General features: G+C 44.9%; 2 protein-coding genes across 8 annotated transcripts in view; one reads left to right on the forward strand and one right to left on the reverse strand.

Moving 5' to 3' along the window:
* Nucleotides 1–1,216: 1,216 nt before the first annotated feature.
* DBR1 (debranching RNA lariats 1) lies at nucleotides 1,217–8,902 on the reverse strand. Its single transcript, XM_048955188.1, has 8 exons — nucleotides 8,597–8,902; nucleotides 8,404–8,528; nucleotides 8,241–8,321; nucleotides 7,372–7,457; nucleotides 5,947–6,171; nucleotides 5,043–5,123; nucleotides 3,375–3,520; nucleotides 1,217–2,830 (listed from the first exon to the last, which is right to left on the reverse strand). Exons 1-8 carry the CDS (start codon nucleotides 8,854–8,856, stop codon nucleotides 2,161–2,163), a joined length of 1,674 nt encoding a protein of 557 aa, XP_048811145.1. The 5' UTR covers nucleotides 8,857–8,902; the 3' UTR covers nucleotides 1,217–2,160.
* A 2,570-nt stretch (nucleotides 8,903–11,472) lies between these two features.
* PPP2R3A (protein phosphatase 2 regulatory subunit B''alpha) overlaps nucleotides 11,473–24,595 on the forward strand; it is a 52,270-nt gene continuing 39,147 nt past the window's right edge. For 3 of the 7 annotated variants that reach the window (XM_048954349.1, XM_048954345.1, XM_048954350.1), the window contains exons 1-2: nucleotides 11,665–11,787; nucleotides 21,860–24,316. In XM_048954349.1, coding sequence (XP_048810306.1) covers nucleotides 22,316–24,316 — 2,001 coding nt within the window. In that variant the 5' untranslated portion in view covers nucleotides 11,665–11,787; nucleotides 21,860–22,315. Of the gene's footprint in view, nucleotides 11,565–11,660; nucleotides 11,788–15,945; nucleotides 16,115–21,859; nucleotides 24,317–24,595 lie in introns of those variants that run through there. The other 4 variants (XM_048954346.1, XM_048954351.1, XM_048954348.1 and 1 more) reach the window with 4 other exon arrangements.

A 24,595-nucleotide genomic window follows, 5' to 3' on the forward strand; every position in this document is an offset into this window, starting at 1 on the left:
TTGATGCCTTCTTCTTGGGGTACACTGCTTCTGGGCTCAGAGGAGATGGTCCTTGAATGCCAATCAACTTTCTCAGGCCCCTCTTCCCTCCAGGTCTTTCTCCCATGTCACCCTGGCAAGCAGTTCCCTGAAGAGTTCAACATCTGCCCTCCACCTCTAGGGAGATTCTGAATCTCTAGAGATCCAGAAGTTAGTATTCTGTCTTGGCGTTCTCCTGCTTTCTAGAAAGCCAAAACTCATTAAGCAAAAAGGGCAGGTGCGACAACCAAAGACACAGAAAGCCAGACTAAAAAGGGCTATTAAAGGTAATCTATGCCTTGAGTAGTTTTTCCAAGTTCTTACTCTATTTTATACTTCCAAATTGCATCTGATACTACAGATGGAATACTTTATTACTGTTATAATCTTCAGATTGTGGGAAAACATAGGCATTAAGATTTTGTGCATTGCAGGTCCAGGAGTCCAAAGGATACTCAACTATTTTCAGTAACCTAGTGACTTTAATGGTGACTTCAGATGACCTGAGGTTTACTCTGAACACTTCCAATCCTTCATCCCATCTTACCATAGTTCTCTTTGGTGGATGTTGTGACAGACATAGAGATGCAGCATTAATACTGTCCTACAACTCAGTGAATAAGGTACTGTTCTCTGGCAGGGAGGAGAAACAAAGAACAGGATGTTAATGGTATCAGCACACCAGTATAAATCAGAACTGTGGGGAGCACTGACATTCCCTAGCACTTGAATACTTACAAGCTGTTTTTTCCCCCATAATGAACTGCTGAGAAACAAAATGCATCTCAGAACATGAAACTGATGGTAAAGACAGAAGTTGAAGTGAAGTTGAAGTGCTTGCCTGCTACAACCCATAGCCCCAATCCATTTCACTCAGCTCAACTTCACACAGCTCAGGCATTAGAGGAATAAAAGCACAGCGGAGGAACTTCTGGTACCAAGGGTGGCACAGTCCTGAGGAAATCCCTCTGACTCTGAAAGCTCAGAGTTTCAGGACACCAGTAGAACTTTCACGTGTCATTAGACCCATTAGTTTTACAGTCTATAGTACTTAAAAACATCATTCTAATTAATCCATTAAGTTCTGTTATCCTTACAGCCTTTAAGGCCATAAATACGTGATTTGTTTGCTAGTAATTCAGAGCAAACAGAAGAGTAGAAATGAGATTTCAATTTCCAAGATCTATATCCTGGCAGGTCTTGTTCTCCCTCAGGTTTATTAATGGTATTTTGGAAAATTCCAAGCTAAGCTCTAAGAATTGGGCAAGTTGCATACTAACAAAGAGAGCAGCAGGCAAAAATGTAGGCTAAAGATAACAGTGGCATTGCTGTCTCAAGCAACTTACTATCAGATTACATGATAACACAACCTTAATTAGTAAGAATTGAGACTGTGCTGACATTCACATTCAGGAAGCTACATAGCTGCATTTTAATTTAAGGTATGTTTCTCAACTTTTAAGAAACAGCACATGAGTTTTTAAGAACAGTAGTCCTCCATTGTCCTCATAAAACTCATGCTACAAATTGAGACATGGTTCTCTACTGAAAAAATATTAGAATAGACAATACACATAGTTCTGTTTTTGACCATGAAGCTTTTCTACATCACTAATGTCACCAGAAGCAGCCAAAACTGCTGTTTTGTTATCCTGGGAATTCTGCTTTCAAATTTAGTCCATAGAGTTATTGCATATGCTACTTTGTATTAAAAAAATATCAGTATAAAACAAGACAAAAGCAATAAAAGCAAATAGTTCAATCTCCCGAGTCTAACATCCCCTCACTTTGATTTCAGTTACAGTTTAAGAGCTCTCGTTAAACAAGCATGGTGAATCTTGTATAGCAGTACAGCACAGGATACTGAGTAAAAACTGATAACCAAGAACTGAAGCAAAAACCAACTGATTACACATGACTTAAATCCTTTGACAAAGTACTTTGCTACAGAATTTCACTTGTGACTGAAGTGTTTAATCTAGCGAAACATTCTTCCCTGCAAGAGGTACACTGTGCCTCTTCAGCTGAAGGAAGCAGCATGATTAAGATCAAATAACGTTAAAAGCATGAGCAATTCACCATAGTTCTCATCACCATTGCATAAATAGGTGGGGAGTGAACTTAGTTATAAATCATGTAGTGCTATTTTGTTTCATCTTCATCCTCTGCAGCATAGATGGCTTGATTCCTTCTCTTAATTTTAATGCCACTGTTCCCATTTTCACTACCACTAACACGCTTTAAAGGTCTTTCATTCAAGCTCTTCTCTTCCACCTGCTTATTCACACCAGATTTCTCCAGTTCCTCATTAGTGGAGTCCATAGCATCATCAGATGATACCGCCATGGAATCTGGCATGATCCTGATGTCAGAAAAACTTGCAGAAAACTCAGGAGGATGATCGGGGGAAGGATCTACGGAACACGTGCTCAAATCTTCATCACCACCTTCATCATCCAGCATTATTTCATCTGGATTAATGGACGAAAGCCCAGAGTTATCAGTATTATATTCACTAGGTTCCTCTGCTGACCCACTGCTGTCCATTTCCTCTTCTTCCTCTTCATACTCTCCACGTACTGAGCCCTCTTCTTTAACCTGCTGGATTCTGCCATTGATGTCAGTGAGGCCAAACTGGGCACAAAACTCAGTGGTCTGTGGATTGATGGTGTGAACTGGTTCCATGTTCTTTTGGGGCTTGCTGGGATCATAACAAGCAGCTGTCAAGGTGAAGTTGCAAGGAATTTTGAGGTCATGATTCAGTTCTTCTAACACCTCCTTGATGGCCTCTTCTGTTGCACTGTAATCCCACCTAAGTAAGTACATCAAGTTAAAAAGAGTGCAGCTAATCTAAAGCTATTTTCTCTTCTCGTTGCAAAGAAAAATGTTTAAACATGGGTAACAAATTCACTTTACACAGTTTCTTAAACTTTTTTTTCTTGGAAGGCATATTACCTTAGGGCAATACAGACACTGCTCTCCCCAGCAGGGTCTGTGTATTATGCCAGCCGACCCAGAGAGCATTCACCACCCCACCCCATAACCCAGCCTGATTTTCAGTAGCACAGCAACTGACAAAGAAATCAGCCACCATGTATTTTTGGCTCTGCAAGTGGTGCTAAGTTTGCAAACGAAATTAACTGCCTGTGCAGAGTAGTAAGGAAGTTGTAAGCTCTAAGAACACAGCTTGTCATCATCTCCTTTGTTTTCAAAATCATTTGACATTCTACAATCATTCGTTTTATCACATCCTAAAAACGTTAGAGACTGCAGAAGAACAGAAGAACAATAATAACATACATATAATTCCAGCCTGCCTAAGTCACGCTTTACTTCCTACTTTGCATGCTACCTACTTTGCATGGAGGCCATTATTTTCAGGCACATTCCATGAGCTCTGAGTCACATTAATCAGACTGTTGGTGGCCTTGAGGACTGCAATCCATTCAGCATCATACTCCAGTGAGTCACCTGCAGTAGGATCATGCTCAATATCTATTATCTGTTCAAAAGAAAGAAAGAAACAAACAAACCAAGAGATGAGATATTTCTCTTGATGCCAGAAAGTGATTAAAGTTTGAAGTGTTACTTTCATGGTACAGTTTCAGTCAGGTTAGAAGTACACTAAGCTGGTAGCCTCAGTCGAACAAGTCCTCTCAAGGACTACCTAGGAACTTATTGCCACAAGGAGGTAAGGAAGGACAATCAGTGATTATAGGAGGCACTTCCATAACATTCCTCTTCTTTTATCTTACAGCAATTAAAAATAATCTCTCCTCCCTGCTGCCAGCCACTGGACAGTTAGACAATTTAGAAGGCAAGAATTTAAACCGTGTCTTTTAAGAAACATGGTCAGAATTGAAGGCAATGGTTATTTTGCTACGTACATTCTTAGCACAACAATGAGGTTAACATCAATTATTTTTAAAAACAGACAACATATTGAAGCCCAAATCACTTCACCTTCAGTGACATCAACCCAAATCAAACAATTCAGATGAGCCAAACCACAGCAGTGAGCTGTGATTTTAAATAATACATAAAGCAATTCCATTTCTTACTGTAGTTCAAAACAGCTAAACACAGGTGGATGACCACACTGCTGGAAGTAGTCTTACTGTGGACCAGTTCCACTATGATTTTAAGCAAGGACTAGCAGCCCTGTGTGCTTTCACACAGCAAAAGCCCACCATCCTCAGACTCTCCCATCTTCAAAAGTAACTAGAGCAAACAGATCCCACCTTACATCCTAAGGTCAGATAATGAATTGTCTCACCTTTAAGTCAATAAATAAAAGTTACTTTCAAGTAAAACTAAGACTTGACTGCATTTGAAGAACAAGATCTCTGTAGCTCCCTCCTTTCATATCAAAGGGCTTCAGATTCATCCATTTTACAGATGGCACTGCAGGTAGCATACACAGGCTATGGACATGAATATTATTTTGCATTTAGAAAATGAGTTTGGCACTTCCATAAAGAACTCCTACAGCCTTCCATCGCCCTTTCCTAGCACCAATCAAACTGAAGTAGAACCACGCTCCTAGGAAGCCACTTGGAATCCTCTGGAAACAAATGACAGTACTCAACTTACAAACTCAAACAGGATCAAGTCATAAATCCAGACACAAAGGAAGTCACTATCTGATCCAAACTATGTCAAGAAAGCAGCAGAAAAGCCTCAAAACAGGACTGTGTTTTAAGTCTGACCTTTATCAGAAATGCACAACAGGAGATTCAGTACAGGTTAAGGTAGAGCTACTGATCTAAGAAAAGTAATTGTTCTCAACTGGAAGGAAATGGTAGGAGAAAGCAGACATCTCACCCGCATGACAGGACACCAGACCTACTCAGAAGAGCAATATTTACAAAGACAATTCCACCCATGTACCAATTCCCAGTTTCTTGTCAGTCCCTCCATTTGTCAGAACTAGTCTTCAGCTTATATCTGAGCCCAGCACTTAGCAGTCCATACAAATACTTAAATCACTTAGAGTGAAAAAGCCCATGGCACACAGTCATCACCTGCAAAAAGTCTCTGTGAGGCAGACATTTATCCAGAGCCAAAAACTTGGTTGCTTTGGGTAGTTCTTCTTTGGACTTTGTCTAGGAAACAGAAAGTTTTACCAGCATTTATATGAAATGTGACTATCCCAAACAAGTTATATACAGAAATCTAAAGGCACATTTTGCACACAACAATAGTTTCTGAAATAGAGAAGCACAGGATTGTAAGAAAGAAATTGAAGGATAAAGAGAAGGACAGATATCAGCAAAAGTCTAACAGAAATTTGTACACTGATGACAGCAAGCTAAAGCAAGAACCACAGGTCTCCCTCAAACAAGGCAGCTGAATACATTTAGCTTTGATGCCAAAAGAAAACTTTTAACACAATTACGAACAGACTCAAGTCCAGCAGACCTAGAGTTCCATTCCTACAGCTAACAAATTGCAAATAAGAACAGCACATCGCTCTCAGCAACAACACAAACATGATAACTTTCAGCCTATGGGGACCGATTGTTTGTTTTACTGTAGGCAGCCAGACAACTTCACGGCACCCTCCATCTCAGGTTAACCACTACCTCCTCAATTTGCTGCTCTATCTTTGTTTTCAAGTTTTATTCTTCCCCAACAAAAGGGGGAAAAGGGCACTTTTCTATGAAATTTAAATTCAGAAGTTCAAAGTGCAGCAACTTGAGTTATTTCATGCTGCTCTTGAAGAAGATGAGGTGGTAAACACCTCTGATTTATAACATCTCTCATTTACATAAGCTAGTAATTTCAGGACCACTTAAAGCTTTGGGACTTAAGCTGAATATTAACTATTAAGCAAATACATGTTAATTAGATGCTTTTCTGAACATATTACTTGCATTAGACTTTTGAAATTATTAGATTACACAGACACTCAGTTTTATTCTTTACCTCGTGTTGCATGAAAGCTGCAAACTTAACATGGAGATGGGCTGAAAACCAATAATTAGGTTTCAGATGCTGCAGAAGCTCAGAAGCAGCAGGGCTTCCTAACGTGTTGCTCTCCACTTCTTGACGGAAGAAGGATTTCATTTTAAGCAGCTGTTTCTTGTTTCCGTAGTGATATATGCTCCGTGGCCAATCATGTGACATAAATATGTCCATTGGATGCTTTAACTATCAAGCAAAAAACACATACGTGTAAATAAAGCATGCACAAGAAAAAATTTAAAATTAAACATAACGAGACAACATGCAATAGCAAGTGCTCTCCTTCAGATCAGATACAGCTAGCTGTGAGCACCTGGCTCCCTTTCCAAAGGGATTAAGCATAACAGCAAGCACATCTTTCAGCTGCCTTTGAGGCTATCGAGGGTCTCTAGTCTCCCCGGGTCACACCGCACCTTCCTGGGCCCAGCAGCTGTGTTTTACATACACTGCTACCTTGTAAGACAGGCTGAAAACCAGATCTACAGAGTAAGTACGCACAATCAGAGTAGTTGCCTTCCTCACTGATCTTTTAAAGCTTTGTTTAGAAGAGATAGTGGCTAAGCATAATGTTCCTCCTCAAAGGGAGCATCCCTTACAAGTCCAGTCAAATGTCTTAAGTACATCTTGGTTCAACATTCAGTGTATTTCCATCAGCTGTATCAGAGCACACTTCTAGATGAAATCTAAAGCCAGCTAATAAGAAACCTGGGGAAGTGCATCAAGCTCTTTACAAGGGCAGCAAATCTTTGTGCCATTTTTAGCGTCTCTGTATGTTCTAAACACTTCAGCACCCAATGGCTACCTGAATAATCATTCACAAGATGCTTATAAATATATATGTATTCACACTGCATCCTTAGCCGCAGAGCAGCCCTTGTGACAAAGGGGGAAGCAGGATCAATAACAAAGCTAACCATCCCTTGTGTTTCTAGCTGTAGGAGCAAAAAAACTTCAACTGTGATTTGAGATCAGCTCATCCAGCTGGTTCAAGGTTGATTAGTAAACCTTGTATCAACCAGCTCAGACATTAGACAAAGTAGCGCACATCTTCCTACAGCTAACAAAACTCAATGACTGGAGTACAGCTGGACTTGCTCCCTTTCTGAGCTTCAGCCCATTTAACAAAGTATCTCCTGCTCCTGCCTGCCTCAGATCAAATTTGCACTGCTACACAACCTGGTAAAGGAATAGCAGTGGGGTCACTGGCACCATAAAATGATCATAAAATAAAGCTAGCAGAGATTTGTTTGTATGATTTATTATCTAGCTGTTCAAAACAGCTGTAACATCTCACTTTTAAGTTAACAAATAACATTTACCCTTGGTTTATTTGTTATTGTTTTTAGAAAACAGACAACAAAAAAACACCACAGACTTTTCACCAACCTGCTTAAGTTTGAAGACCTCGATGTTCCTGACATGGTAAGCACTTCTGATTGTTTGCTGGTTGTATGGTGGACATTCAAAGTGGCCTGGAACATTGAGAAAAGAATAGTTGTCCGACAGAGATTTTGTCTCCCTCTCATGTGAGACAGCACTCCTCATTACTTCCTTCCCACATTCCTTACTCACAGACACACTGCACCTCCACATGCCATACTTATAACAGAGAGCTATTTGCTGCACAGCCACGCAACGTCTGCCTGAGCCTGTTAATATCACAGAGTCATAAAGGTTGGAACTGAGCTCTAAGATCAAGCCCAACCATTGACCTATCTCTGCTCAACCATGTCTCTCAGTGCCACATCTCCATGCCTCTTGACCACCTGCAGGGATGGTGATTCCACTGGTGTCTGGGCACTGTGTTCCATCAGGTCTATGCCTGCACACACACCAACACAGCCACAGAATGTACAGTAGATGGAAACAAGAATTATCAGAGAACAAACTGTAAAATTATTGTTTCAGTAGTTAGCATTATCACCTCAAGTCTCATCTCCCACAAGCAATATCCAGATAAAGAAATTGTACGCTCTGTAACAACAAATTTAGTTAAAACCCACGGGTATTAAAGAGAATTAAGTGTTCCAAAAAACTACTTTGTTCTTGGCAGCCACCTCCAAAGCCCCTCTGGAGCAGCATGCCAGGACAGGAGCATACATTCAGCCACACATTTAGCAGTGAGACAGACTGAGCTGCCCATCTGCTGACCCCCGGTGTCATTTGTGACCCGATCTCTGGCTCCTCTCAGACACGCACACGTAAAGCTGAGGGGAACCGAACCCCGCTCGGGCCGCCCCTCGTTCCTGCCGTACCTTTCCGGTAGTCATGCGACTTGAAGATGCCCGAAATGCCGCCGATCCTCACTCCGCGGAACCGCACCACGCCCGCGTAACCTGCGGAGAGGAGCGGAGAGGAGCAGCACGTCACGGCCGGGAACGGGGACGGCACCGGGAGGCGGGGAGAAGCCGCACGTACCGAGGTAGTAGATGTTGGGCGCCACCCATCCGCCGTAGGGTAGCTCCTGCAGGTGGTTGGAGGCCTCGTGGTTCCCGCCGATGAACACCGTCAGCACCGGGGCCTTCTTCTCGCCGGAGTAGTACCTGCGGGGGGGACACGGCACGCTGCGGCGGGGCGGCCGGGCCGGGCGGGCCGAGCCGGCGGCACTCACCGGTAGAACGTCTGCATGTGGCGGTACTTGGCGGGCACGGCCATGCAGCGCAGGTCTGCCTCGTTGCGCACGGCCTGGAAGTCGCCACAACAGAGCAACAGGTCGAGCCGCACGTTGTGCCGCTTCTGCAGCAGCTCCAGCGTCTCGTACATCTTATCCAGGGCGCCATGGCAGCACCCCGCCACCGCCACCTTCATCCCGCCGCCGGGACACCGCGCAGGCGCCGACAGGCCGTGACGCAGAAGGGGCGCGCGGCGCATGCGCACTGCCAAGGGGGAGCTGTGCTTTCTTCGCGGTGCGGCAGAACTGTGTGCGGTGCCGGGGTACCAGGCAGCTCAGCAAAGGGGTTTTTAGCCGGTTTCTTGTAGCCCCGCACGAAGCAGACACGGGACACTTGGTGACTTCACCCCGCTGCCTCGTTTTCCCTGCAGACTGCCAGGTGGCGTTTCGCAGAGCAGCGATTTCCTCGTTTTGCGGGGCGGTGGACTGACTCATCGGGCGGTATTTCTGCGTCACGTAATAACACCGCTCCTTACTTTTTCCACGTTTTATTTTAACAGTCTTGAGGGATTGAACAAAATTGCAGCGACGCAGTTAAGCATTAACTCGCTGCTGCTTACCCTGTAATCACCAAACCGAGGAGACATTCCTGTTCCCCTGAAGTAGCAAATATTACACAGTGGCCTCTCTTTGGTTACTGAGAAAACAAGAGTGTTCTCTAACGGGTTCCACAATTTCACAGTGTTGGGTTACTGTGTGTTCTTTGGGGCTCTTGTCCAAGCCCATCTGAAGTGAAGGGAAAAGCTCTTCTGGCTTCCACTGCCCAGAGTCCTCAGAGAAACAGCAAATCATCTGTTGCTGTGCTCGGCTCTTCTGGTGACTGCTGGGACTCTCAGCTCTCTGGGGAAGGCTTTGCAGTTTCTATGGGGGACAGCAGCCACTCACGTTGCCACATCCCAGATATGCTATAAGGCTACAGATAATTAACAGCAAGGTCCTGAGCCCCAGAAGGTACCACCTCACCTGGGATGTGCCATCCTCTGGGTCCTCCTGAGGCTGCCAGGAGATGCCTCCTCGCTCCATTTCCCTGGCCAGCCAGGACCTCACCTTTCTTTTCCTGAGTCAGCCTCATCTTTTCCTGCCTTTCCCCACCCAGCTCAGTCCCCAGCCAGGCAAGGCAAGCTGATGCTGTCTTTGCAGCTCCTGGGTTTGTTGTCTCTGGCTCATTTCTGATCCCCATGTACCACTTTTCGCCAGTAAATTGGTGTTGAGCTGAGTCTGCACGTTTTTGTGTTACAGCGTTTTTGTATTTGTACACCATTCATCATGCATCATAACTCGCCAAACTGAACTGCGGGTGTTGAGTAAAATTGCTCTGAAGTTTCCACAGCAGTGGGACCACAAAGGGAGGCAGCCACACTGCTACGTACAGAGTTAGCAGTGGTGAGTTAATGCTCAGCTCCTTATTGTACTGTTCCATCCTTCAAGACTTTAAAAGCCATATGGCTGAAGTGCAGCTCTCCTCCACCACATGATTAACATGTTGGGTTGCAGATTGGGCTCTGCGGTCATCGGCTATGTGCCTCAGTGTGTTCTGTGTGCCCCTCATTTCTGTGCCTGGCCTTCTGCTCCTCAGTGACCAAATGGATACACCTCCTGTGCTGGTGATAGGAACAGGCTGTGAGGAGAGTCCAAAGAAATAGCCTGAGCTCTGTGGTTGTTGGGTTTGAGGTGTGGAATCGTAGAATCATTCAGGCCAAAGAAGACCCTTCAGATTCCTAATTCCGACCCCAGCCCACCTCACCATGCCCTCTGCCCACACATCTCCACAGCTCTCTGTGCAGCTGAGTGCAGTGCCTCACTGCTCTTTCTGAAATTATATTTTTTTCCTAATATCCACCTTGGTGTGCCTTTTCAGCTATTTCCTGCCTGCACTGATAGCAGAGTGTTTGGTTCTTTTTCTGCTGATCAGGCAGCAGCAACGTGGAACCACAGACGTACAGCAGCTCTCTACTGAGACATGAGGAAGAATGGGGGCTGAGGGGACGCAGGGCTGCACCCCTGGTGTCTGAGAAGCTGAGGGGGAACTCCTGGAGAACTCCCTATCAAGATCTCTGTAGCATCTTCTGAAGATACTAAAACACATTTAGAAAGCGCTGGAGTTAAGAGAACAGCAAAGGGAGCATCTGTCACTGACTGTCTGGGGAGGGACGGTGTGGCTGAAAGAGGTACGGGGAGAAGCGGTGGGAAGGTGATGGTGTGTGAAGTAGAGAGATGTGACACAGCGGCCAGAGGTGTTCCTCTGAGAGGTGCCACAAAGCAGCAGGGTGTGTGTGTGGGGGGGATGGAAGGGTGCTGCAACCCAAAGACAGCTCAGCGCTCATCCGCGGGAAAAAAAACCGATGAGATCGGCCTAAACGTCTGCAGGCTCCTCCGCAGGGCTGTTGTGGTGTCTTCGGTCACCTCCTGCCCCAGCGCTGCGTCTGTGACGGCCGCGCTTTTGCTCTCCTCCCTCTTCTTGTGCCTTCACCCATCGCGCCGTTCCGTGCGAGGGCACCGACGACCTCGAGCCGCGGCGGGCTGAAACCGACGCCCGGAGCAGCCGAGCGAACAACAGCCGACGGCGGGGGCTCGGCGTGCGCGAGGGGCGCGGGGCAGAGCGCTGAGGCGCAGCTGAGGAGGGGCGGAGGGCGGGAAGCGAGGGGGCGGCGCGTGGACGCGCGGGGTGGGTGTGTGAGTAGTGGGGGTGGGGGGCTGTTCTCCTCTCCCCTCAGCGCGGGCAGCGCCATTCCGCCGCCGCCTCCGGCTCCTCACCGCCCGGCCTCGACCTGCGGGGCCGCCCGCCCTCCGCCGCGCCTCCGGGGCGGGGCCCCCCGCCGCGCGGAAGGGGCCGGCCGGGCCGGGCAGCAGTGCGCGCCCGGCGGCGGGAGCGGCGGTGCCGGCATGGGACGGGGCGCCGCCCCGGCGGGTAGGTGCGGGGAGAGCGGAGCGGGGCCGGGCCGGGCCGGGCCGGGCCGGGCCTGCCGCCCTCAGAGGGGGTGGCTGTCGCTCCCCTCGGGGCCCGGCAGCGGGGGCAGGTGCCGGGCGGGCCGCGGGGCGCGATGTCTGCGGAGAAGCGATCCGGCGCCGGGCGGGATGTCCCGGAGCTGACGGGCCGGGCCGGGAGGAGCGGGGCTCGGCGGAGTGCGCAGGTAGCGCGTCCTGAGCGGGGCGGGGAGGAAACGCTTCTCACCTCGTGTGAGCGCGGAAAGCCAGTGCGCGATGCCTGGGGGGAGCTGAGCGAGGCAGAACCCCGCTGAGCCCCGCGCTCGGTGGTTATGAAAAAAGGGCTTTTTCTATTATTTTTTTTCTTGAGTGTTTTCTATGAAACAGAGAAAGTCATTTCTGAGCAAGAAAGGGAGCGGCTTTGGCTGCGAGACTCGCTGGTTCCCTGGCAGACAAACCCGAGATTAAGCTGGGCATAAACTTGTAAAGTTGTGATTGAATAATGGAATAATTTACTGAAGGACGTGTTCTTACTGGAGCAAGTCTCTGAAGGTCATCACACACTGTGCTGGTCCCACGTTATGTAAATATTGTGAAGTCCGGGGCTGATTTTATTACCTCTGTTCTTCACACTAAAGAAGGAAGCACGGGGAGATGTGCTGTCTGCGCCTGTTCTCCCTGGAAAGGCAGCCGGTGCCGAGGGGAGGTGGTGGCAGAGCAGCCGGGGGTCCCTGCACTGTTTGCTGTGCAGTGCTGCCTTTGAGTGCGGGGGTTTTATTGGTGATGTGCTCGTGGCTTTGCCGTGTATAAGCAAACTGATGTCCGCTTCAAGAAATAAACTTTACAGGCATCTACTTAAAATAGCCCTCTCCTCGTGATTAATTTTTGTGAATCTTTTGAGTGTGGTAGGTCTGCCCTCACCAGTTATGGTAGAGGGAGGTTATTCTTGTGAAAATTGGGAGGAGATTGACAGTGCTATTCTTGATTTTGTAAAATTATTTATTTAATGCCTGTCGGATTCTGAGAAGTTGAAGCAACAATTGACTGTGTACAAAGCAACAGAGAAGAGTTGAAGTTTACCAGTGGCACGTGGCCAGTTTCCATTACCTAGACCTCTGCAACTACTGTCATGTGTTATCTTGCTCTCATACTTTGCACAGAGGTACAGTGTTAAAGGTAGCTGTGGTCAGAGTGCCTCAAGTTAAAGTCAACAGACATGTGTGAGTACTGAGAGCTGCCCTGGCAATGCATGTTCCATCCTCTTCGCCTGCAGCCTGCAGTGCAGCTGGTGAGCATGGTGATGTGGGTGATTCAGATTGCTGCAATGGGGTCCTGTGGTCTTAATGTTCACTATTGGTAGCCACGGAGGGTAGATATGATGCTGCACAGTGCAGGTTGTTTTTTTCCGTGTTTTTCCTCTCAGGACCTTTTTCTGTCCTTCCTGCAAACCTCCTCACCCGCTCCCTAGAATTACATGGATGTGACTTCAGTCACTCTGAACTTGGAATATCTTGGTAAAGATAGAGAGATTCCCTACAGCTGTAATTCACTGCCCTTGTATAAGTGCTTTCCAGTACCATCCTAAATGACTGCATGCTATTTTTTCCCTGTATAACTAGGTTTTCAGCTGTTACACAGGACTGCACCTTTTTGAAGACTAAATTAGGGGTTGGAACTTGCTTTCCAATTCTGGCAGAAACTGGACAGTGAAGTAAAACTATGGTATGAAGGAGACTTTCTTATTCATAAGTAAGGCACTGAAGTGCTGTCTCGCAGAACTGGATTCATATGTTTTACAGGACAAGTTTCCTCTACCAAGTACACTATTGTATTCTTCCTCATGCTTAGGTCTCTGGATGTGATCTGTGGATACACCGATGTGGGCAGGTGCAATGGAGCAGTTTGTTGTGTTTTGGAGGATGAAATGTTCTGTGGCATCCCGTGCCTTGAAAAATCAGTGCCTCTAGCTGGGCACTACAAACTGGTGCACTCTTTCCTTTGCCATGATTCTTGCCAGGTAAAAGGAAGATAATAGTCATGAATTCATGAGAAGTAGGGGAAATAAGTTAATGTTTAAGAAGCCTATAAATACTATACTGATAGAGAAATTAATCATCCTGCTTGTAGAACGCTGTACGAGTAGGAGATACTAAGCAATATATGAGGTCACAGACCTAAGAAAGCTGATTAAAAATGATTGTTTGTTTTAATAGATATTCATATTCATGAATGTGAGCACTGATTGCTATTCACTGAAATTAGAATGAGGATCTTTATGCTTCTTAGTGCTTATCTTTCTTTGTGTCATTTTAATCTGCTTCTTTTTAAATACACAGAGATAAATGGGTAGAACTTGATTCTTTTGTAAAGAGTCCTGGGTTAATAAAGATACAAAGGAAATGACTGCCTCTGTCCTGCAGAGATGTCAGGCTACAACACTCCTTGTTTTCCTTCGTGGAGGGAAGGGGATAGAAAAGTTAAGCTTCCTTCATTTTCTTCTTGCTTTGATCATGCTGATCTGTGCCTCTGGTGTGGCTTATCCGAGTCATAAGCAGTAAAAGCTGTAGCTGTGCCAGACTTCTTGAATGCTGGGACATGCTGTACCTTTTGGCCTAATTTGTTACATTTCAACAGCTGCTGTCTTGGGAGCGTGAGTGGAGGCTGGCAGGAATGGGCTTGTGGAAGGTATGACTGGTGGAAATGGCTGCTACTCTTTGCTCCTGTGATTATGCCTCAGAGGAGAGGATGGGTGCACAGCACAGAACAGGAGTGTTTTCTCTCTTCTCACTGCTGACCGGTTGAAGGTGTGCAGTGCTGCACTTGGTACCAGGCTGGGATTACCCTGGAGAAATGGATTCTCATCATAGGCGAAGAACTTTTACCAAAACTCTTGAATACCTGAGGAAATAAGTGAGTAGTGTGGTATGGTGCAGATGAGACGTGAAGTCAGGGAAGGCAGCAGTGAAAAGTAAATAAGCCCCAAATAGATGAGTAATGAAGGAAAATATTGTTAATTTATAGAATTAAAAATCTATATTAGCTGGCAGGTAATAATTGGCAGATGGCTTGCCTGCTATGGGAGAAACTTGTCAGTTTCCAAGATGGTTTTGTGAAACCTGTGAATGCTGACCTCATTAGCAGGGACTGAGGGAATGCCATCTTGAACACTACTCCTCCTTTGTTTTCTTAATGCTTCAATAAGATCACTTTAATTTGTGAAAATTCATCGGATATTGTTGGTACTAAATTAACTGTTTCCAGGGAAAAGAAATACATCCTGCTAATATGAAGTTATTTTTTCCTTGTAAGGGTATAAACAGCCAACAGAGACATTACTTAATCAAGCTGGCTTTCTGACCTCTGCCCCAAGCCTTGCTAATTATGTGCTTTTGAATCTTCTCCACTTCCAGTGTCTTCTGGTTGGTCACCTTATTTTCTGTCAGCATAACAAACTTAAGTGGGGCTTATTCTTCCTACAGGTGTTGTTTTTTTTTTTTACCTGTGGCTTGCTAAGTTCTGGCATGTCTGTTAATATATCGGGGCATGCTAAATAACCTAAGATTAACTAATAGCTGTAAACAGACAGAGGAACAACAATTAGTTGGCAAATTATTTAAACTTATTGGGTTGTTAGGCAAAAAAAAAATTGCGTGAGCTTTCAGCCTCCTGCTGCCTCATCTGTATAACTGGAAGCCAATCCTGTGGGACACATTCCTGTCTGGTCAGTTTTGGTTCCAAATCTCTGCAGAAGGAAAGGTGTAGAAAGATATTTCTGAAAAACTGAGAAGGGTGAAACTTTCCTTGATAATTGTGGCCGTCCTGCTCTTCCAGCAACAGAAAGCTCCTCAGGGCCCCTGCGTTGGTTCTCACCAATCATTTTGGTGTAGCTGTGTTCTGGGACCCTGCGTGCTGATGTTTGTGAGGAGTGCAGCAGCTCCCGAGCGTTAGATAACACTGCGACTTAACCGGAGGGGATCGCACTGAGTAACACTGCGCTCACTAACTGCAAATCACTATGTCAGAACAATAGTTAAGGACCAGTGCCAAGTTTGTTTTAAAAGAGCAGTGTAGGCTGTTGTTACTGATACCAGCCCTAATCTTTTTGAGTGTCGGGTTTGTTTTATGCTGCTGTAAACAGGGGCACGTTGTATTTCAGGAGGCGTTTGGTGTTGGTTTTTTTTGGTTTTTTTAAGCGTAAAGCTACTGAAATAGATTTCCAGGTGTGAAAATTGACTTCTCCAAATTCTATTGACTGTAAAGCAATGTTTATCATCCTGTCACAGATGGTGATTCTCAAGGTCACGTCTGCTTGGAGGTGTGCCTCCATTAGTCCTTCCGTTGCTGTGACCTTTGTGGTTCACGGCAAGAATGCAGAAGTCTCACTTCAGCTGGAGAAATTAGGGCTTGGAAGCTATTCAGCAAAAAAGCATGAAAGACAGAGAAGCAAGTATTCTGCTGTTCCTGGGTTTTTGGAGAGTCTCACGAAGCTTTTATTAACTCTTCTTAAAGGAAACATGCTGCCATGCAGGGAGGGTAAGTTTTTCATTAACCAATACCCGGTTAAAGTGTAGGAAGAAATGTCAGATTTTCTAGTGAAGAGTAATCAGAGGCACAACCCCATTGAGATCCGTTCTCAGGCTTGTGTTGCTCAACAGTTGCAAATGATCTGGAACAGAGGCTGAATAATGAAGTGGTGATATATGCTAAGAATTGCAGAATGAGAGTAGTAGAAACAAAAGGTGATTGAGTTGCAGAAGGTTCTTGTGCTAGTTGGTGGTATTAAAGGAAATATTAAAACAGAACCCCTGGATTGCCCAGAACCTTTCTGTGTCTGTGATCTGCTTTGATGGGAGCTTTGCAGGTTTGCAGTGCATGTGTGCCTGTTTTTAGCGTGGTTCCTGGAGCACCGCTCAGTCGCATCTAGTTCTGTACTGGAAGAGGTGAGCAGTCAGACCTTATTCATCTTTTCTGTGCCATTCATGATTTTCTAGGCTATCCTATTCTTCCCAAGTCTTCTCTTTCAGTCTGAAGTGCTTTATCATGCCTGGTTGCTCATCACTTAAAAGCTTTACCAACCCTTTGGGTTACTCTTGTTGCCCATCTGCTGCTCCTTCCCATGAGGCTGTGCCAGTATCTCCATTCTTGTTTAGACCTTTCCATGATAGCTCCTGACAAGGGACAGTAGTGTCCTTTCCTTTTGAAAGAGGAAGGAAGAGAGAAGATATGAATTTACTCAGGTGCTTGAGAGAACTGACATTTGACAATGTCTGGGCTGAAGAATGCTCTGTGAGTCTTGGAAGGTAAGAGCACTTTGTAGTGATGGTGTTTTTGAAAGGCAGTTTAGAAATTCATTTCTGAATACATTTTTCATCTATTCTGGATCTTGTGTGCAGTTTGGCTCCCTGCATCATAAAAATACACTTTACTTTGAGGTCGATGACTTGAATGAGATGAATCCCACGTCTGCTTCATTTTCTTTGCAAGAATGCTGACAAAGTTCATGAAAGGGCTGCAGCATTGACTTGGAAGACATCTGTATTGCAAAATATCTGTAAATCGTGGAGAAAGCTAGGAGGTGGTTTGATCATAACATGCCTGTATTTGCAGGTGAGGAATCCTCACTCCCTGAAAGATTTTTCTAGATTATCTTAAGAAAACCTGATGCCTGTTTGCTGGAACTTGGTGTTAAACATGCTCAAATCAGAAATAATGACTTCTTCTCTACAGTGAATGTAATTAAGTATTGAAGAACTCAGAATGAATGTAATAAGGAATATGCTGTGGTTCAAAGAGAGGTTTGTTTGGCTGCAGCAGATCCCCTGGCAGGGGTAAAGGCAGCTCTTGGAGACGTTGGTCTTGGAGACGTTGCAGTTTCTCAAACCTTGCTGGTTTAAGTGGTGTGTGCACTTCTGATTCTATAATTTCACAGGTAAATTTTGTGCTGGAATTGAAATGTTTGCACGTGTGTCAATATGGGAAGAAAAGGTAAATTTTGTTAGTTTTGTGTCCAGCCTGCTTTGGAAGGTAACTTGTGGTGGCTGTTTGTAAATTGGGTCCTTTGTGGTGCAGGTCAAAATAACACACAAATGGTTCATTGCAGCATTTCTGCTCAGTTCAGCAGATGAGCAGTTCCAGCAAAGGTGGAACATCCAATGCTTTTAATACCAGATTTTCCAAGACATTTCCAGTGTCTGTAGAATGCTTTATAAAATCACCAGTCGCTGTGCTGACTGGGATGGGGCCATTGGAGCTGTGGCTGCTGTGTGATCTGAGCTGCTTTGGCTTTTGTGGACTGTGGCTCTCTGTCAGCTCCTTCTGATGCTGCACAGCAACTCTTCAACAACTGAGTCACCTCTTCTATTCTCATCTCCATCCTCTGAGTCTGCATTCTCGTGTGCTTTGTAATCTCGGTTGACAATATTACGACTTGGGCCACATAGGAAGGAGCATAATGATAAATCCCAACTCCCAGTACCACTCTGCAATGGCTTGTGGAATTGTAGAACTTACAGGAGTAAGTGAATACTTTTTCCTTTTATTTACTGAAGTACCAAAGGCTGCCTAACATTTGTGCTTTGCAAGAAAACATCACTTTATGTGCCAGCTTTTGTTTTCTATAATCAATGTAATTTGCTGTTCAATAAAACGTGAACAAAATCCAAGCATTTCTGAATGAGAAGATGCAGTTAAGCTGCTTTTTGGCACAACCAGCTCCTCTAAGAGCTAGGACATGGCACCTGATCGCATAGCTGGGACGGTGCTTCTCAAACCACCTTGATGACTTGTCAAAAGGCAGAGCTATTGATTTTTCTTATTATTTTTTTTCCCCTCTGTTATTTTTATAGAAGTATCCAAGCTGGAGAACTTACCCTACCACCTGTTCTGCTTGAAGCAAGCATGCTTACATAGTGAGTGACACCTTTGCTGTGTACGGACGCAGAAAGGGCTGGTTTCCTCTTAGGGTTACTGCTAATGTTGTTGCTAGTCTTGGAATGAAGGAAAAGCTGTGCTTACCATGAAGCTTTCAGAGGCAGCAGAGGCCTGTTCCTGGCTTGCTAGGCTCCATTTGCACATAAGCCAAGTTGCTGGCTGGTGGATCCCTAGCTTACAGATTGTTGTTGTTCAGTTACTTTACTTGAGCATAATCTTTACATGAATAGAATTTCTTGTGTGCTGTAGAGTAACCTTTTATATTATTAGTATCTGCAATAATTTTTTCCCTTGGATAGTGATTCATTTCTTCTTGCAGATAGGGAAGACATGAAGCATTATTCTGCAGTCACACAAGAAGCCCTATTCATTCACAGTTTATATTGTGAAACCAACCCTGTATCCTTAGGGTTGGAGTTGGTTTCGTGGCAGCAGTCCTAATTACTGAATCTATCTCCAGCATATCTGAACTGGGGGCTGTTTAGAAGCACAACTGGAATGAAATGGGAGGTCGAAAAGATGGAAATATGGATGTTTCTTAATGCACTCAGTCTTTCCATTGTTGCTGTTCATAAATAGTAGATTTGAGTCACCAGCCCAAAGTCTCAACAAAAGCCCATTCAAGCTCAATTTGAGACCAGATTCCCAGATCTGGTAACAGGAAGATTTTGTCTTAACTGGGTTTGTTTGGTGGTTCAGTGTCAAATAAAGCTGTGAGCTGAGTGCATGCTAATCCTGGTCAAGTAAAGCCAGTGGAGGAGTGAGAAATGCAGTTTGTACTCTGTGTGTGCGTGCATTTGTGCTGCCTGGGAAGTTACTGGTCTTGGCTGTGTGTAGCTGGAGACAAGTGCTTCAGTGCCTTGAGATACCTTAGCACGTTTCTGCAGGCAGTGAAAATAAGGCAAGTGATATTCACTGAGAAGACATTAAACTGGCTGGAAAGAGGCTATTAGGTTTTTAATATTCATTCTCTGTTTACTTCTTTCCCTGCCGCAACAGTAAAAGGGCTGAAGACATCCGAGCACGGAGGAGGAGGTCGTGTTGTGACAGCTGTGACATGTCTGTGTCTTGATTGTGTTGGCTCCTGGATGTGGTGGTACCAGAGAAACACAGCCTGGTTGGGAAGAGGTTAGAGAATGCAGCAAGCGTGGCTGTACAGCATCCTTCTTCTAAGGGGCTGACTGCTTGAGCATGGCTGAGCAGTGGCTTAGGGCTTAAGCACGTAGAATTATTTGGAAAGCGGAGATGATAGGAGGAGCTGCTTCATGTGTTGTTGAGCATATCTGGAAAAGCAAAACTGAACTGAAGAAGCAGCGGTTTAGGCTGAGAATCTGTGAGACTTCACTTGACAAATCCTTGTGGAGTAATCTTAATGACATGAAAAGCTTCAGTGAAATTGAAGATAGCTTAAAGGGTGGGAGAAACTTAATCCCAATGGAAGGAGTACATATATAAGGGGGAAGCAACCCCTTGGAGTGATAGAGGAGTCAGAGAGATTTAACGTGTTATTTCTATGATTAGGGAATAGCTTTGTCAAGATGCAATTGTTTCCCAAATTATGTACATCTCAGACAGTCTTCCTTGGTGATAAAACTTGTTCATTAGAAAAGTAGGGAAGAGAGGACTGGAGCAATTGTGAAAAGCAGTCTTCTGCTGTGACTCATGGAGGAGGGAGGAAGGAGCTCTGAACAAGTCTCATGCTTTTTTGGAAACAATATTGACTTTTCTAATCTCCGCTTCTGATGGCCTCTATTTTCTCTAAACATCATGGAACTTTTCTTTCAGGAGATGCTGGGAAGTTTGTTGATGGAGAGTCAAAAAAGAGCAAGCAGCAAATAGACTTTTACCTCTGAAAGTGTTAGAAGGCTCTTGGAGTGCAGAGATCATTAGACTTCTTGGAGTCATGGAAGCATGGGTTTTCCTGCCTGAACAAAGCCTGCTAAGTCTTATAAGATGAGCACGTTGGTGAGCCATTTTTTAAACTGTGGCTCTGATTCAGCGAAGCATTAAACGCACCTGATTGTGGAGCCTGAGAGTCAGTGACTGGAGGGTGTGGAGTCTTATTACCTAGGCTTCTGCTCCACGTATAAGGACCCCAGGGTTTAAAAATGGTTCTGTTTACGCCCTTTATCCTCTGACTCAGTGCTGTGGCTGGGGCACACCCCATACCTCTGATCATCCCTTTGGAAGGCTCTCCTGTGCCTGTGGGGCTTTGGGGCAATGCCAGTGGGTGCAGGGAGGAGCAGTATGGGGCAGGCACAGAAGCGCGCTGTGAAGCTGGCCCTGGTACAACAGACAGATTGGCCTGTGGTGCTTGATAGGCAGGTGGCAGCCTGTTACAGACACCAGCCTGGTAGTTGGAGCAGTTGCTACTTCATCTTGCATGCAATCATTGCAATGTTTTATGTAATCCACGGAACAAATCAGAAAGGCTTCTGCATGCAATTCTACTTAATTGTAATGAGCAGATTTGATGTGTTTATGAATCCCATCAAATAATCTTAAAATCAGTTCTTTTCAACTTCATATGAAGGATTTATAATATATAAAATGTCAGTGTTCAGCAGGATGGGTTTGTTTTTTGTTTTTTGTACAATTTAACCATTATGATAGGAAATGCAACCATAAATGCTTACTGTGAGTGTAAAATTCTCAATTCTGATTTTCACAGACAGAACCTCTACACAAATGCTATTTTCTGCTCTTGGTGTCTACACAAGCAGACTTATTTAAGAAGTCTGTTACGCTATTTATGGGTTATAGGAGAATAAAAAAAGCAGTTCTGCCTTAAAATGTTTGCCATAGTCCCAGAGACCTTGGTGAAAGGCTAATGGAAGTAGCCTTTATGAAAGGCCAAACATTTTTAGAGGCATTCATCTGCTTTGCTTCAGGCTGTTTGCAGTGCTTTATAATCCAGAGAATTTGGAAATCCTGAAAGTGCTTTTCTCAACCACTGTTTTCCTTGTGTTAGAGGGTCTTGGGAAATGAAAGCCAGGAATTTGCAACATGATCACAGTGTTGTGTACCGTTAGAATTAAAGGTAATGTTTTGCTCAGAATAGGAAAGAGGGGGGAAATAAGCAAGTCTGGAAAAAAGAAATCAATGAGTGGTTAAAATAGAGCTGTTAAAATGGCAACAGAGCAACACACAGCCCGTGTATAAATATAGGCTAGCTCCTTAGCAGTGTTCTTATATGGTAGATCTGAGTGAAGGAAAAATATCAGCCTGTTCTCAGTCCATACAAGCCTGAATGCTGGTTGGTAAGGTCTGATGCCATTTGTTTGGTGTCAGAAAAGGCTGTATCTTACATGTCAGTTGTAATGACTCTTGTTTCTCTTTCTCTTTCAGGGACCTTCCTTAACAATGTGAGAAGGGACTCACACAAGCATACTGTGGATTTTTTATCTGTACATACCACTTGATTATTGTCTGTCTTCTACTGATCAACCTGAAAAGAAAGATCAAACAAAAATTGTTGTCAGCTTTGCCCTAAAGCTGCCTGAAATTTATGACTCCTTTTGGAGAAACTACCTGGGCTGTTAGAAATGGAGCAGCTCAGGCTGTGTCTCTGATCAGCAGAGCTCTCTGCGTGGAGTACAGAAATCAAGCTGCCTTAAGTCAAACCATATGCAGGTTGCACTAATTGTTGTAACTACTGCTGATACCGCTCCAGACTTCACTAGGACTTTCCAAGACAGTTGTTTCTCACGTGGCTTGAATGTTTTCAACTGATGTTTGAGTATTTCTATTCAATCTGGTGTGGCTGTGCAAAGTCAAAGGGGTTTATTTTTGCCTGCTAAATTAATGGTGAATTTTGAAGCCTCACTTCCAAGCGGGATCTGTGCTATGGCAGCAACCTACAGGCTTATGGTCACAACTGTGAACTGCTACAGCAGCGTGGTGATAGAACAGCACTTTCAGCACACAGTGCATTACTGCACGGGGACCTGCCAGGTGTTTAAGCAAGGAGTTGCATGTATAGTTGCCCACCACAGTGTGTGTGCAGAACTCGGTGTCCAAGATGCCAACCTAGACCACAAAATTCCAGTTTCTGAAAATGGCCTTGCCTTACCTGGGAATGAGGACTATCAGCAAATACTCCTGAATAATCCCAGAATCAAAAAGGGCTCTTTGGTGCAAGCTTCTGGCAGTTTAAAAGACATTACTGGTGAGGCAATCAATCTCGCCAGTGGTAAAATAAAGGAATTCTCATTTGAGAAGCTCAAAAACTCTTCCAATCATGTGGCCTACAGAAAGGGGAGGAAAGTTCGTTCAGAATCATTCAGCAGACGATCATTTGATTTTGACATGATTTATGGGCACTTCAGCAACGATGAGAACTCTCCTCCGTGTGGCTTTTTGCAGAGTCCCTCGCCTGTGGAGAAATGGCAGGAGAGCAATGATGCTCCAGAAGTCAGTATGAATCCCATGGTTCCCTTCTCACCTCATTCCTTCTCTGACGAAAACTTCATTACCCAGATTTTGGAGAAGCACAAGCTGGATGGTTCTTCTGGTGGAGATATTAAAGTGTGCTTAGACATCTTGCTCAAGTGCTCAGAGGATCTGAAGAAGTGCACTGACATAATAAAGCACTGCATCAAAAAGAAATCCGCAGACAGTGTTAGTGGAGGGAATAGCAGCGATCCTCTGGCTAGTTCAGAAATGATATACGTGAATCTGATGAGAAGATTTTCTTCATACCTGAAAAAGCTACCCTTTGAGTTCAAGCCACCTGGGCACAAGGAGGCAGGTGATCTTGGAGAATTAGTGAACTGTTTTCATGGCTTGCAGCAAACTCCCTTTTCGCCAATATTTGGAGATGAGCAGCCACCTAGGTATGAAGATATTATTCAGCTTCCATCCTCAAATGCAGTTCCTGTCAGACCACCAGGCGACCAGTGTGAGGTGACAAGCGCCTCTCAGTCCATCCAAACAAGCACTGTGAGCTTTACCTCAAACTCCCTTTGCAGCACCTCACAGGAGAACACTGTGAGAGCTGTGAAAGATGCTTGTGTTCTACCTCAGTTATCAGCCACAAGCCCTCCTGACTGCACACCTTCCACTGAGGTTTTGTACATCGAGGAGGAGTCAGATGGGGAAAGAGTGCTGGAGAAAACAACGAGGGCAAAGGAGAAGGAGGACTGGGAGAGTTTAAAGCATAGCTACCAGCTATCTGGTTCTTCAGATGCGATTGCTGATGGTAAAGCAGAACCTACCAGGGTAGGAGGTGAACTTTCTCACGCTTCTGAGAAAAGTAATCTTTTAAAACCAGTTTCAGATTCTGTATTGCGTGGTTCTCAAGCTGGCATCTCCAAAGGAGAACAGACGTGCAAGATAGACAAGGATGAAATAGATAAACTGCTGCTGGACTTGGAGCACTTCTCACAGAAAATGGAGAGTACTTTTAGGGAGCCCCCTCCAAAGGAGAGCGAACCTGCCTGTCTGCAGGTGCTTGGCTGGCAGGGTAGGCCGGTACTACCTGCGGCTCTTGAACCCAAAAGTAAACCCAGTGACCCCACTTCCCCTTTGTCAAAAATCATGGAAACCAATGGTCATAAAATGGAAGAAGATGACAGAGCCCTTTTACTGCGTATCTTAGAAAGCATCGAGGACTTTGCCCAGGAACTAGTGGAATTCCAGACAGGCAAAGGAAGCTTGTCCAAGGAGAAGGAAGTGATGCAAATTCTTCAGGAAACATTATCAACTCCTTCACAGTCCCTCCTTGCAGGGCAAAAAAGCCATGCTGGGGCTGCCTCCAGAGACTCTGTTCCAGCTTTGATTCAGCAGGCACCAGAAGTAATTAAGGTAAGAGGATGAAGCCTTTGAGTGGATAATAAAACAAATGTGGAAAAAAATGTGGAAAAAATGTTACGAGTGGTAAGCAATTCTTTCGATGCTGTGTTGTGGAATAATGTGCTCAACCTGGCAGTAGTATTGATGCAGAAACGAAAAAGGAAACAAAAAAACTGAGCAAACAAAATGGGCTCTGATGTGCAGTTTCACCTTTCACCTTGTCGTTTTCCTGATGGTGCTCCTGTAGCCTCCTGTTTGCTTGTACTTAAGTGGGTCCTATATAACAGAAGG

This window comes from Lagopus muta, chromosome 9 (genome assembly GCF_023343835.1).
Source record: "Lagopus muta isolate bLagMut1 chromosome 9, bLagMut1 primary, whole genome shotgun sequence".
Classification (NCBI taxonomy): Eukaryota; Metazoa; Chordata; class Aves; order Galliformes; family Phasianidae; genus Lagopus; species Lagopus muta.